The sequence below is a fragment of the Camelina sativa genome, chromosome 8 (genome assembly GCF_030686135.1).
Source record: "Camelina sativa cultivar CO46 ecotype springtype chromosome 8, ASM3068613v1".
Classification (NCBI taxonomy): domain Eukaryota; kingdom Viridiplantae; phylum Streptophyta; class Magnoliopsida; order Brassicales; family Brassicaceae; genus Camelina; species Camelina sativa.
Window position 1 is genome coordinate 25,680,694 of NC_141887.1, and position 11,713 is coordinate 25,692,406.

The following is an 11,713-nucleotide window of genomic DNA, read 5'->3' on the forward strand; positions in this document are numbered from 1 at the left end:
ACTTTTGTGATTATTTTTAAGCTATTCTTAAAATTTTAGGATGAGCATCAAACATGTCTTCCTCATTTTTTAATAATCTGTCATATCATATGCCTCAGCAATCAGACAGAGTTATGATTTTTTTACTCTTAAGGTCAACTATTTGGTAACTTAATGTTTGTTTATCAAAAAAAAATTCCTGTGGTAGCTGGCTGGGATCACGCACTAGATGAATTCCTTCTTATAATCATGGTTTAGTCATTGACTTGGTGTTAAGTATACATATCAGTAGCACCATCTTTGTCTCTTGTGCTAATAGATGCTTCTGTTTTGTAGATGGCTAACTCAATCCTGTTCTTTTTCTTTGTTTTGGTTCTCCCTTTTGTCTGTTCAGTTCAGTTTAACATATCTCGTTTTGGGTCAGAGGTTTCTGAAATAGTGTACCAAGGAGATGCAAGGGCAAACGGGGCTGTTGAGCTTACCAACATAGACTACACATGCCGTGCCGGATGGGCTACTTATGGTAAGCAGATTCCCTTATGGGATCCGGGTACTGGTAAGCCTTCGGATTTTCGTACCCGTTTCTCCTTCAGAATTGATACCCGGAACGTTGCGTACGGTAACTATGGTCACGGGTTCGCTTTCTTTCTAGCTCCAGCAAGAATCCAATTGCCTCCCAACTCAGCTGGTGGTTTCTTGGGTCTATTCAATGAAAGCAACGCTCGATCTTCTTCTTTCCCACTCGTTCATATCGAATTCGACACATATAGTAATTCAGAATGGGATCCTCTCGACATGAAATCTCATGTGGGAATCAACAACAACTCTCTTGCTTCCTCTAACTCCACTTCTTGGAATGCAACCTCACACAACCAAGATATAGGCCGTGTGCTGATCTTCTATGATTCCGCTAGAAGAAACTTGAGTGTCTCTTGGACTTACGACCTAACATCTGATCCTAAGGAGAGTTCAAGCCTATCTTACATCATTGATCTTTCAAAGGTTCTGCCATCAGAAGTTACAGTTGGGTTTTCTGCGACATCTGGAGGGGTCACCGAGGGAAATAGACTTCTGTCATGGGAGTTCAGTTCAAGCCTGGAGCTAAGAGATATAAAAAAAAGTCAGAATGACAGGAAAGGGATGATAGTTGGTATTTCAGTTTCTGGGTTTGTTTTGCTGACCTTTTTAATTGGCTCGCTCATCGTCTTCTTGAAACGAAAGCAGCGGAAGAAGAAAGCAGAGGAGACAGCAAACTTGACATCGATAAATGACGATCTCGAAAGAGGAGCAGGACCAAGAAAGTTTACTTATAAAGATCTTGCATCAGCTGCTAACAACTTCTCAGATGATAGGAAGCTAGGGGAAGGAGGGTTTGGAGAGGTTTATAAAGGGTACTTAAACGCCTTAGATATGATGGTTGCGATAAAGAAGTTTGCTGGCGGATCCAAGCAGGGAAAAAGAGAGTTCATAACCGAAGTAAAGATAATCAGCAGTTTGAGACATCGAAACCTGTGCAACTCATTGGTTGGTGTCATGAGAAAGATGAGTTTCTAATGATATACGAGTTCATGCCAAATGGTAGCCTTGATGCCCATCTGTTTGGTAAAAAGCCGCATCTTGCTTGGCCTGTGAGGTGCAAGATAACTCTCGGTATTGCCTCTGCGCTGCTTTATCTTCATGAGGAGTGGGAGCAATGTGTTATACACAGAGACATCAAGGCTAGTAATGTGATGCTTGACTCCAATTTCAATGCCAAGCTTGGTGATTTTGGGTTGGCTAGATTGATGGACCATGAGCTGGGTCCGCAGACTACAGGGTTAGCAGGAACGTTTGGTTACATGGCTCCTGAATACATAAGCACCGGAAGGGCGAGCAAAGAATCTGATGTTTATAGCTTTGGAGTTGTTACATTAGAGATTGTTACAGGAAGAAAATCTGTGGATCCAAGACAAGGAAGAATGGAGCCTGAAACAAGCCTTGTAGAGAAAGCGTGGGATCTCTACGGAAAAGGAGAAGTTATCACAATAATTGATGAGAAACTCAGGATTGATGGTTTCGATGAGAAGCAAGCAGAGTGTCTCATGATTGTAGGGCTATGGTGTGCTCATCCAGATAGAAACTCGAGGCCTTCGATAAAACAGGCGATCCAAGTCTTGAATCTTGAAGCACCGTTGCCTCATCTTCCGACCAAAATGCCTGTTGCTACTTATAACGTATCATCTTCGAGTACTACATCAGTAAGCTCTGGTGGAGCTACAGTAACGTTTTCAAGTGCTCAACATGGTCGTTAAGCAGATCCGTTGTTGCTGTGTATATAAAGCCTTTTCTTTACTCTCGTTTCTTTTGTGTGCGTGTGTGTGTGCTGTATTTTTTAGTCTTTTGCCTTCTGTATTATTTGATCTTTCCTGTTTCTTCTGTGTGTGTGTGTTGAACTGAATGAATCCTTGTGCTTCTGTAATCTATTACTTGGGGAAAACTGATAGATCTCTTATTTGCATATCGTCTTCAGTTTTGTTTTTGGTGTCTTTCACTCTTTTTTAGGTTGGGCCTTATAAAACTCAAAAGAAGTAAATGATAAAATTTGAAAAATAAAAACATAAAGAAACGCACGCGCCAGGTAGGGGTCGAACCTACGACCTTCTGCTTAGGAAACAGACGCTCTATCCACTGAGCTACAGGCGCTTCTTGAGACTAATAATAATCTGAACATATATATTGTACTTAGTCAGATGGATGTCTATAGCGTAGAGAAAAACGGTTGAACTGACTTCTCTCTAACCGAAATTCACATTGGTGAGTTTGGTGGCGATTTTTAATTTCTGGGATCTTTATTTTTGAGAAAATTAATGGTTGTGGTGTATATTAACGGGTTTAGTTCACCAACTAACACAATTAATCTTCCCTACTCACACTGCGCTCGTTTTGTTTTTATGCAAGACTAAATTACTACTACCACTAACTTACTTCTAGACAACCAAATTTATAAAACCCGAGTCATTTTGTAGAATTAAGTTTGTGTTAAAATTCTGCTTATTGAATTAGCATGATGAATAATAGATAACAAGGTTTCTTTTGCGTATGGACAATGTGTGTACTGTCTATTGTGTATTGTGAAAGTTCCCGAACTGTTTGTTACTAATGAATGGGCATTCAATGTATGGTGTATCGAGACAGTGACAAGTGCTAAAAATAAGGGGTTAATATAACATTTCACTTGGGGTTGCCTCTAAAGAAAGTTAGTTGTTTAGATGGATGTCTATAACTCACTTTCTTCATTTTTTTTTTTTCTTTTTTCTTTTTTCTTCCACGCCTTATATATATGGTGGTGATACAGTATCTCATAAAGTCATTTTAATCCTCGGAAATTAAGGAATCCATCCACATAAGAAGACATTAAGATTTGTTTTTATTATTTGCAGCCCCATTAATTGGTACATACAAGTCTGAGGTAGGTCCATATTGTCACGCATGACTATGGTTACGTTGAGAAAGAGATAAATATGATAATTTTATTCCTAAACCAAAACAATTATAGCCATCATTACGAATGGATAACTCTTGTTTTATCAGCCTTTCAAATCATTAATAACAGGGATTATGTAGTAGAAACTTCTTTTTTGTATAAAAAAGCTCGAAAGTGATAGTTTTTGTAAATGAAAAAATGAGGTATAAAACATGGTCTAATATTTTTTTAAAAATGATATTAATGGTCGATGGCTTAGTTTTGTAGTCAAATTTGTCTGCCATATGTTTCCTCTCTTTATGCCGCCACGAAAAATTGAAAATATAAAGAAGAATCAAGAATCAGACAGCACACTCACACCATTTGTCGATTTTAAACTTTGTCAACTCCTATAAATGCAAATCCATACATTACATATTTTACATCCTCTTTCTTCCTTTGTAATTGTCGTCGTTTTAAACCATACTACGTACATCAAAAATATTAAGCCGTCATTCAAACTTATAAACGATTAACCCGAATGCTCCGACGCTTTCAACCTCGGTGAAGTTGTAAAAAAATGAACTCAAATGTAAGGAAAAATAGCTCAAGGGTGTGCTATTTTTTTTATAAAAATGTCCATATTATCACATGGGCTATTTATTTCTTAATCACGAATTATAGCTATTTTGCGGAGAATATAATTTGAGTGAAATATAATCTGAACAAACCCCCTTTAATAGTATTGAAAATCTCAGTTTCATTACCAAGCAAAGGTGATGTGTCTTAATTTATTTTGGACTAAAATGCCCACAAACCAGCTCCAGATAGAGAGATTATTATAGTATCAAAACCGTCGACGATGTTTCGTACATCGTAAAGGCGTTAGTTACGGCATCAATCTCTAATCCTTTCATCTTCTTCCTCAGAAACTAATAAAATTTAAAACTAAAAGTACTAACTAATCTAGAAACCAGAAATATTACAAAAACAAAAACAAGAAAAACAAAACTTGACTTCACTTGCAGTTGAAAATGAAATGAAAAACAAAAAGAGTTGGAGTTGTATAAATATAGCAGAGATTCCAATCCATCTCCACTCAGCAAAAAAGCTGACTCTTCCCTCTAAACTTTCTTTTTCTTCCAAGAATAACTATTTCGTTTTTTTTCCTCTCTCTCTCTCACAAAGAAACAAAACAAAAAAAAATAAACCTCTGTTTTCTCTGTTTCCCCTAATTCTCTTCTTCTCTGTTTTTTTTTTTTTTTTGTAGAAGAAATTTGTTCAATGGAAATCTGAATGTAATTACAATTCAAGGGCTTATTCTCTTATTAGAGGAAGAAAGAAAAAAACCATTGGAGCTATGGCTGTTGAAGGTAATTAAACCTATACATAAAAGCTTAAGTTATTTTTCCTTATTTAAGATAATGGAAATTTCTCTTTTGTCTTCTGGGTTTATATTGAAAATAGAGAACTACTTTTTGTATTCATTACACAGAGAACGAAAACAAAGAAAGCAAAGATCATCAAGAGATAGAGCTTCATAGGAACGACTTAGGCCTCGAAGATTCGATATCTCCAAGAGGTGTTCTCGGTAACGCAGCTATCGTTTCAGATTCTGACAACAGTAGTTGTAGCTCGTGTTCGTCTGATGATAAATCATCTGCGACGTCACCGTTTTCAAATACTCCTAAGAACGTTTCGTCTTCTTATTACCATGGTCTTCAATGGAACAAAATGATTGAATCTATCAAGAAGAAGTCCATGAGACGTTTCTCAGTCATTCCTCTTCTCGCAAGTTATGAACTTACCCGTAAAAACTTGCGGCGTAAGCAACCTAAGTTCTCTCCCTCTGATAATAATGCGCCCTTCCCTAGCGAAGCCTTCTTCATGGCTAAACCTTCTTGGAGAAACTTCACTTACGAAGAGCTCGCTGCAGCCACTGACTATTTCAATCCTGGTAAAGACTAATAAACACAAACCCTTGTGAGAATCTGAGTTTCTGATGTAAAAAACTCTGTTTTGTTTTGCTTTTGTTAGAGAACATGATTGGGAAAGGAGGACATGCTGAGGTATACAAAGGGGTTTTGGCTGATGGTGAGACGGTGGCGATCAAGAAGCTGATGAGTCACGCCAAGGAAGAAGAAGAAAGAGTTAGCGATTTCCTTTCAGAGCTTGGTATAATCGCACATGTAAACCACCCAAACGCAGCTCGCCTTCGCGGTTTCAGCAGTGATCGCGGTTTGCATTTTGTGCTTGAGTACGCTCCTTATGGCAGTCTTGCTTCATGGCTCTTTGGTATGCTTAAAGTCATATTTTTTTGACTGGAAATATATCTTGTGTCTAGTATCTTTAGACAATGTTGTGATCTTTTTGTCTCTTTGATCTTTGTAGGATCAGAGGAGTGTTTGGAGTGGAAGATAAGGTACAAAGTGGCTCTAGGTATAGCTGATGGTCTGAGTTATCTTCACAATGCTTGTCCAAGACGGATCATTCACCGTGACATCAAAGCTTCCAACATATTGCTCAACCAAGATTACGAAGCTCAGGTAAATGATCTTTGACCAACATCTCTGAACATGTTCTTGGTATTAGGTTGGTTTGAGAACCATGTCTACCTCATTACAGATTTCAGATTTCGGACTTGCAAAATGGCTTCCAGAGAACTGGCCTCATCATGTTGTATTCCCTATCGAAGGCACATTTGGGTAAAAAGAGAGAAAGCTTCTAAAGTTTTGATGAACATCTTTAATGATCAAAACTAAAAAAACCAGGTTTCATTGGCTCTTTGTTCCTCCAGGTATCTAGCTCCAGAGTACTTTATGCACGGCATTGTCGATGAGAAGATTGATGTGTTTGCCTTTGGGGTATTACTTCTAGAGATCATAACTAGTCGCCGAGCTGTCGATACAGCAAGTAGGCAGAGCATTGTTGCATGGGTAATGTATCAAGAACTCTTTATTTAGAGTCATCAAAGTTTCAGCTGGAGGTTTTTTGTTTACCTTTTGTCGATTTGGTAATACAGGCAAAACCTTTTCTTGAGAAGAATAGCATGGAGGACATTGTGGACCCTCGGCTAGGGAATGAGTTTGATCCAACAGAGATGCAACGAGTGATGCTAACAGCTTCAATGTGCATACATCATATAGCCGCTATGCGACCTGACATGACTCGGGTATGGTATATTATATAATCTTCTCATCTTCACCTTGAGGCTAGAGCCAAAACCTGAACTTTTTGTTCAACTGCATATAGCTTGTGTATCGGTTATAATGTGAAATCTTGTGCAGTTAGTGCAGCTGTTGCGTGGAGAAGACGGGCCAGCTGAGCTGCAGCACAAGGCAGGTGAAAGAACAGTGAGTGTGAGCGCATGTGATCTACAAGATCACACTTCTTCCTCATATCTCAATGAGCTAACCCGCCATAGGCAACTCTTGATGGAGTAAGTAGAAGCAATCAGATCAACATAATCCCTAATAACAGTGCCCTCTACAGAAAAACCAAAAAGAACTGTTTTTTATTTTCCCTGTTTTTTAGATTTTTCTTTTCTTGACTGAGTTTTTGCTTGTTTATTCTCCATTGGTAGTTTTTTTTTTTTTTTTTTTTTACTTTTCCAACCCAACTGTGAATATCTTCAACATGTGTTGTCTTTCTCTTGTTCTACTGAACTTTGTTAGTCTCATCAACCTCCGAAGAGTTGTCAATTTGATACCAAATGGGCTCATAAGTAGATATAGAACAACAACAACAGCAACTCAAAACATTCTGAAGATAACTTTTTTTCATAAATGGAAAACAGAGTTCGCTACGGATAAGCTGATGAGCCTTATACATACAAAATATAAAAAGAAACCACCCCCCTAATTCCCAAAAACTACCATTTTCTCCACCGAGCTTACGTTTAATACATTAATGAGCCCAACCATTTTTAGATGCTTCCACATTTCACCCCCCATCTACTCCTGCCTAAACAACAACAGTTAATCAAAACAAAAACATAAGTGAGATTTTTTAGATCCTTCTAGTCAGCTTATGATGGGTTAGCCAGAATCAAGAAGTTGAAGTTGAAGTTGTATCCCTTAGAAACGAAAAAAACTTGACTGATTAGGACAATATTGACTCATCAGGAAGTTGGGTTTTAGTAAGACTGATTATTAGGCCAGAGGAAGAACTCAGCCGGATTTGGCGCCATAAGTCCCATTGATCCCTGAACGTTGGAGTTGTTATTAGATCCGGTCGAGTCAGAAGCTGCATTCGTAGGAAAATGCTGGAAAAAGTTCTGTTGTTGCTGCTGCTGCTGCTGCTGTTGTTGTTGGTGATGGTAAAGGGCAGCTGCTTCAAAAGGGATTCCACAAGGAATGATCTGTTGAGACTGAACCGCTGAGTTAGGACAAAGAGCGAAGTTAATGCTACTGTGATTCGGAGATGACTGAAGCTGAAGCTGTTGCTGCTGCTGCTGAAAATGATGAAGTTGATGACCGAGGATTGGCTTTTGCTCTGATGAAGCAGCTTCTAAAGAGAGCTTAAGACGTTTAGCTGCACCACCAATGGGAAGTGCACTCTTCATGATGGCTTCAACGTCGTAACGGTTCATCTCAAAGTTAGTCACAGCGTTTATTCCTCTGAATTTGATTGCTGCTATGTCGTACGCCTCAGCAGCTTCCTCTTCCGTCGCTACAACAACACCACAACTTAACTTTAATAACAACAGAAGATGATTATTAAACTATCTTTAAGACCAAGTTTGTTGAATTTACTTACCAAAGGTTCCGAGGTAAAGATCTTTATTCCCGGCAACACGGCCAATCCTTGCTTGCCAACGTCCTTGTTGATGATGCCTTGTTACACCTCTGTATATCGAAGCTCCTCTAGAGAAACCGCTGCTCTTCCTGTATTATATTGATTTTAATAAACCTCCAGTTATTATCAAAGAAACATACTTTAACTATTAAATATAGTATGAAAAGTTTTTGCTTTTGGACTTACCTCCTGAGGGAGGCAATGAACTCTTGCTTGGTCATGTGCTTCATGTCCTCCAATTCTTTGGAGTAATTGGTAATCTATTAAAGCATTAGAGTGGATTAGTAAAGAGTTGACTAATGTATGTAAATTAACCACAAACGGATAAAATCAGAAGAGGAGTAAGAAAGTAATTACAGGGAAATTTGTGGTAGCAGTAGCATTCCAGTATTTAAGAGCCGCTAAATCGTAAGCTCGAGCTGCCTTATCTTCTTTGTCATATCCACCTAAATCATTAAACAAATTTAAGACACCATATATACATATTCAACATTATTTACATAGCTTCAGATTCAGATATTTGTTCTTACCCAAGTACACTGTTGATTCAAAGCAGAGCCAAAATGCATCCCCATATCGAGTAGCACATGCAAAAAGAGAGTACAAGACTTAGCCAAAGTTCTAAAGACGTTTAAATTACTAGTTCTATTATGCAAAATGATAATGCTAAGGCACATTAGTTGTCAACCATTATATTAACATTTTAAGAATGTTTTATACCAGTCTAATGAATACTCAGAAAGCAAAAGTGAAAAATTTGAAAATAAAACGAAAAAAGAGCATAGAAGTGTTGGATGTGGTCAAACCCAAGATCCCCACTCTTGTGTGGTGCGTACTGGTAGCCCAAAGCAAAAAAAATATAAAAATAAAGCAAAAGCCACTGAGAATATTCAGACTTTGCTTTGTTGATGTGAACACTACACATAAATCAATCTGACACCTTATGGACAGCAGAAACACTACACCCAACTCTCTGAAAATTTTCATTAATAATTTTTGAAATCCCTGATATCTTTCTTCAACACAATAATTTGCACTCAAAATCAATCTCTAATCAACCTAAGTACTACTCTTTCACTATACCTACAAGGCTAAAACTGATGAAAAACAGTCCAATGGTCTCAAATCACATTCCTGCATAGAACATCAAATCATATAGTATATATATAGGCTAACACTTAGAGAGAGAGTAGTAATATGTAGTAGGATTAGAGAGGGTCAAAGTGGGTCCAAAAACATGTCAATCAAGAAACAGAGATTTGCATCATATAGGCAATGCCATGAGGACCCCATCTAATGTACCTTTAGGCTTTAGTATGTGTAAGAGTGTGAAATGAAAGGAAAAAGAAAAATGTAATAAAGACAAAGGAACAAAATGGCGGCACCCTTCTGCTAAATATATGAAAAATCAACAACAACAGCTATATTTTATATACATTTCTTTTCTTTTTTTTTCCAGAGTCAAAAGTATTGTCAAGTTAACAAAAAAAACTTTGGCTCCCCTTCACAAATACAAATCACCACCCAAAGTTCTATCAATCATAATATAAAGATATAGACATATCAATAGAAAAAAGAAAAAGGTAAAGCTTCTTTTGAATCTTGCATTCAATTTTTTTGTCCTACTATACTTCACTCTACTACTATATGCTTCTTAAACCCACTTAGAAACATCAAACAAACCCGGTTTTTACGATAATTTTATATCGACTTTTTATATCGACTTATTATAGACATGAGAAAACAAATAAACTCAAAAATCAAAATACAATCTTGGTTTCAAGAAACTGTGAAATCAAATTATAAAAAAAAAATTGAATGAGAACAAAAAAAAATATACCTTGACGTCCTTTCCTGGCCTGACCTTCTCTCCTACAGCTATTATCCCATAGATGAGCTTCATATCTTCCCGTCCATCTATGTCTGCATATCAATCAATCAAATAGTATTACATTAGTACTTTTTGCACTTAAACTAATAGTAATAATAACCTTCAAGTCTTTGACCAAAGGTCAAATAACACAAAACAGTTTAATTAATTAAATTCCCTAATCACAACAAAACTGCCTTGGATACTTCTTGTCTTAATAGAATGAACTTACCGAGTAACACCTCTGTAAATCGAAGTCCTTTGTCCAAACGTATCAGCAATCTTCTTATTAGAACAATCCGATGTTTCAACAGCCACGATTGGCTTCTCTTTCTCAGATTCTGTCTTCTCGCTGTTCTCGTTGTTGTTGTTGTTGTTGTTGTTTCTCTCACCACCACCACGGTAATGATGATTAGTAATCTCATTATCATTACGGTGCTGATTAGTACTGTTGTTAACGTTAACCGCAAGTGACAAAGCTCCGCCAGTGGTGTTGGTGTTATTATTAGATCCACCGTGAAACCCTAGGTCAGGTCCAGAAGAAGATTCAACAACGTGACCCAAATACTCTCCAGCGAGATGAGTCCTTCCGATAGAAACAGAGTCATCGACCTCAGAACCGGAGTTTGTAGAGAAAGCGGTTTGAAAACCGGCCATGGTTTTGAAATCGTGGTGATCGGAGTAAAACCCGGTTTGGTTATGGTTGTGGTGGTGACGTGGATCGTAGATTTGAGTAAGGGAAGAGTCTTGTGTTTCGGTTTGACTGTTGTCTGAGTAACGAACCATCGAAGAAGAGTCACCGAGAAAATCTTCGAGCTTAGGGATGTGACTCTGAGTATGAGACTGCGGGTCTACGAACGTTGTTAAGATTGTTGAATCCGCCATTGAAGCTGCTGCTGCTAAGTGAGCTTCTTCTTTGAAAAACTCTTGTGGCTTTTGATTCGTCCAACCTATATATATATAAAAGTTGATGGATTTTAGATATATACGTACATACCCACAAGATTTAGAAAAGCAAAATCGAATTTTTTTTTGTTTTTTTGGGTTAAGAAGATCAAAGAAGAAGAGATCACGAGGAGAAGTACGTATTAAAACCTTATTGAGAAGAAATAAAAATTAGATTTTTTTTTTTTGGTTGTTTTGCTTATGCCTTTCTCGGGAAACAGACAAAAGTCAGAGAGAAAACACGAGGGTGGGGGGAGAGGCTGAGTTCAGCAAACTCAGTTATAGGGGATGGGATAAGCTACAACAACCAAGTCGGTTACTACTCAGAGGCTATACTTAACACACCTCCTCCTATGTACTGTTCATTTTCAAGACCACCACCACAAAATCATTATTCGTATATTTCGTACCCAAAAAAAAAAAAAAAAAGAATGAAATTTTCTCGATGGGGAGAGAGAGAGAGAGAGTACCATAGAAATTATCGAGGAGATAAGGAGAAGAGGAAGCGGCGGAAGAAGCGTCATAGGAGACAAACTGAGACTGATCAGATGACCTCAACATCTCCATTGGTGACAGAGAAAACGTTAACCAGTTCGTCATCGGAGCCATCTATCTAGTTTTCTTTCCTTTTTCTTTCTGCTTTTTTATATATACTACTTTTTTTTTCTCTCTCTCTTGTT

At 37.7% G+C, this 11,713-nt stretch overlaps 2 protein-coding genes, 1 non-coding gene and 1 pseudogene across 4 annotated transcripts; 2 read left to right on the top strand and 2 right to left on the bottom strand.

Annotated features, from left to right (window-relative positions):
- The first annotated feature begins 177 nt into the window (after window positions 1–177).
- On the top strand, window positions 178–2,476 carry LOC104708047 (L-type lectin-domain containing receptor kinase IX.1-like; annotated as a pseudogene).
- A 112-nt stretch (window positions 2,477–2,588) lies between these two features.
- Window positions 2,589–2,661, bottom strand: TRNAR-CCU (transfer RNA arginine (anticodon CCU)). The gene has a single exon. It is a non-coding gene; the product is annotated as a tRNA-Arg (tRNA).
- A 1,644-nt stretch (window positions 2,662–4,305) lies between these two features.
- Window positions 4,306–7,104, top strand: LOC104708048 (receptor-like cytosolic serine/threonine-protein kinase RBK1). The gene is made up of 8 exons (XM_010424532.2): window positions 4,306–4,794; window positions 4,917–5,378; window positions 5,459–5,716; window positions 5,813–5,967; window positions 6,047–6,126; window positions 6,219–6,357; window positions 6,444–6,593; window positions 6,709–7,104. Exons 1-8 carry the CDS (start codon window positions 4,782–4,784, stop codon window positions 6,862–6,864), a joined length of 1,413 nt encoding a protein of 470 aa, XP_010422834.2. The 5' UTR covers window positions 4,306–4,781; the 3' UTR covers window positions 6,865–7,104.
- Window positions 7,105–7,181: 77 nt separating this feature from the next.
- Window positions 7,182–11,710, bottom strand: LOC104708049 (AP2-like ethylene-responsive transcription factor AIL6). 2 transcript variants are annotated; one of them, XM_010424533.3, is made up of 8 exons: window positions 11,504–11,642; window positions 10,321–11,038; window positions 10,059–10,141; window positions 8,749–8,757; window positions 8,576–8,664; window positions 8,405–8,478; window positions 8,180–8,307; window positions 7,182–8,092 (listed from the first exon to the last, which is right to left on the bottom strand). In XM_010424533.3, exons 1-8 carry the CDS (start codon window positions 11,640–11,642, stop codon window positions 7,557–7,559), a joined length of 1,776 nt encoding a protein of 591 aa, XP_010422835.1. In that variant the 3' UTR covers window positions 7,182–7,556. The 2 variants fall into 2 exon arrangements, with proteins under 2 accessions (XP_010422835.1, XP_087316644.1); XM_087460518.1 differs by lacking the exon at window positions 8,749–8,757 and having other exon boundaries at window positions 11,504–11,710.
- Between the last annotated feature and the right edge of the window lie 3 nt (window positions 11,711–11,713).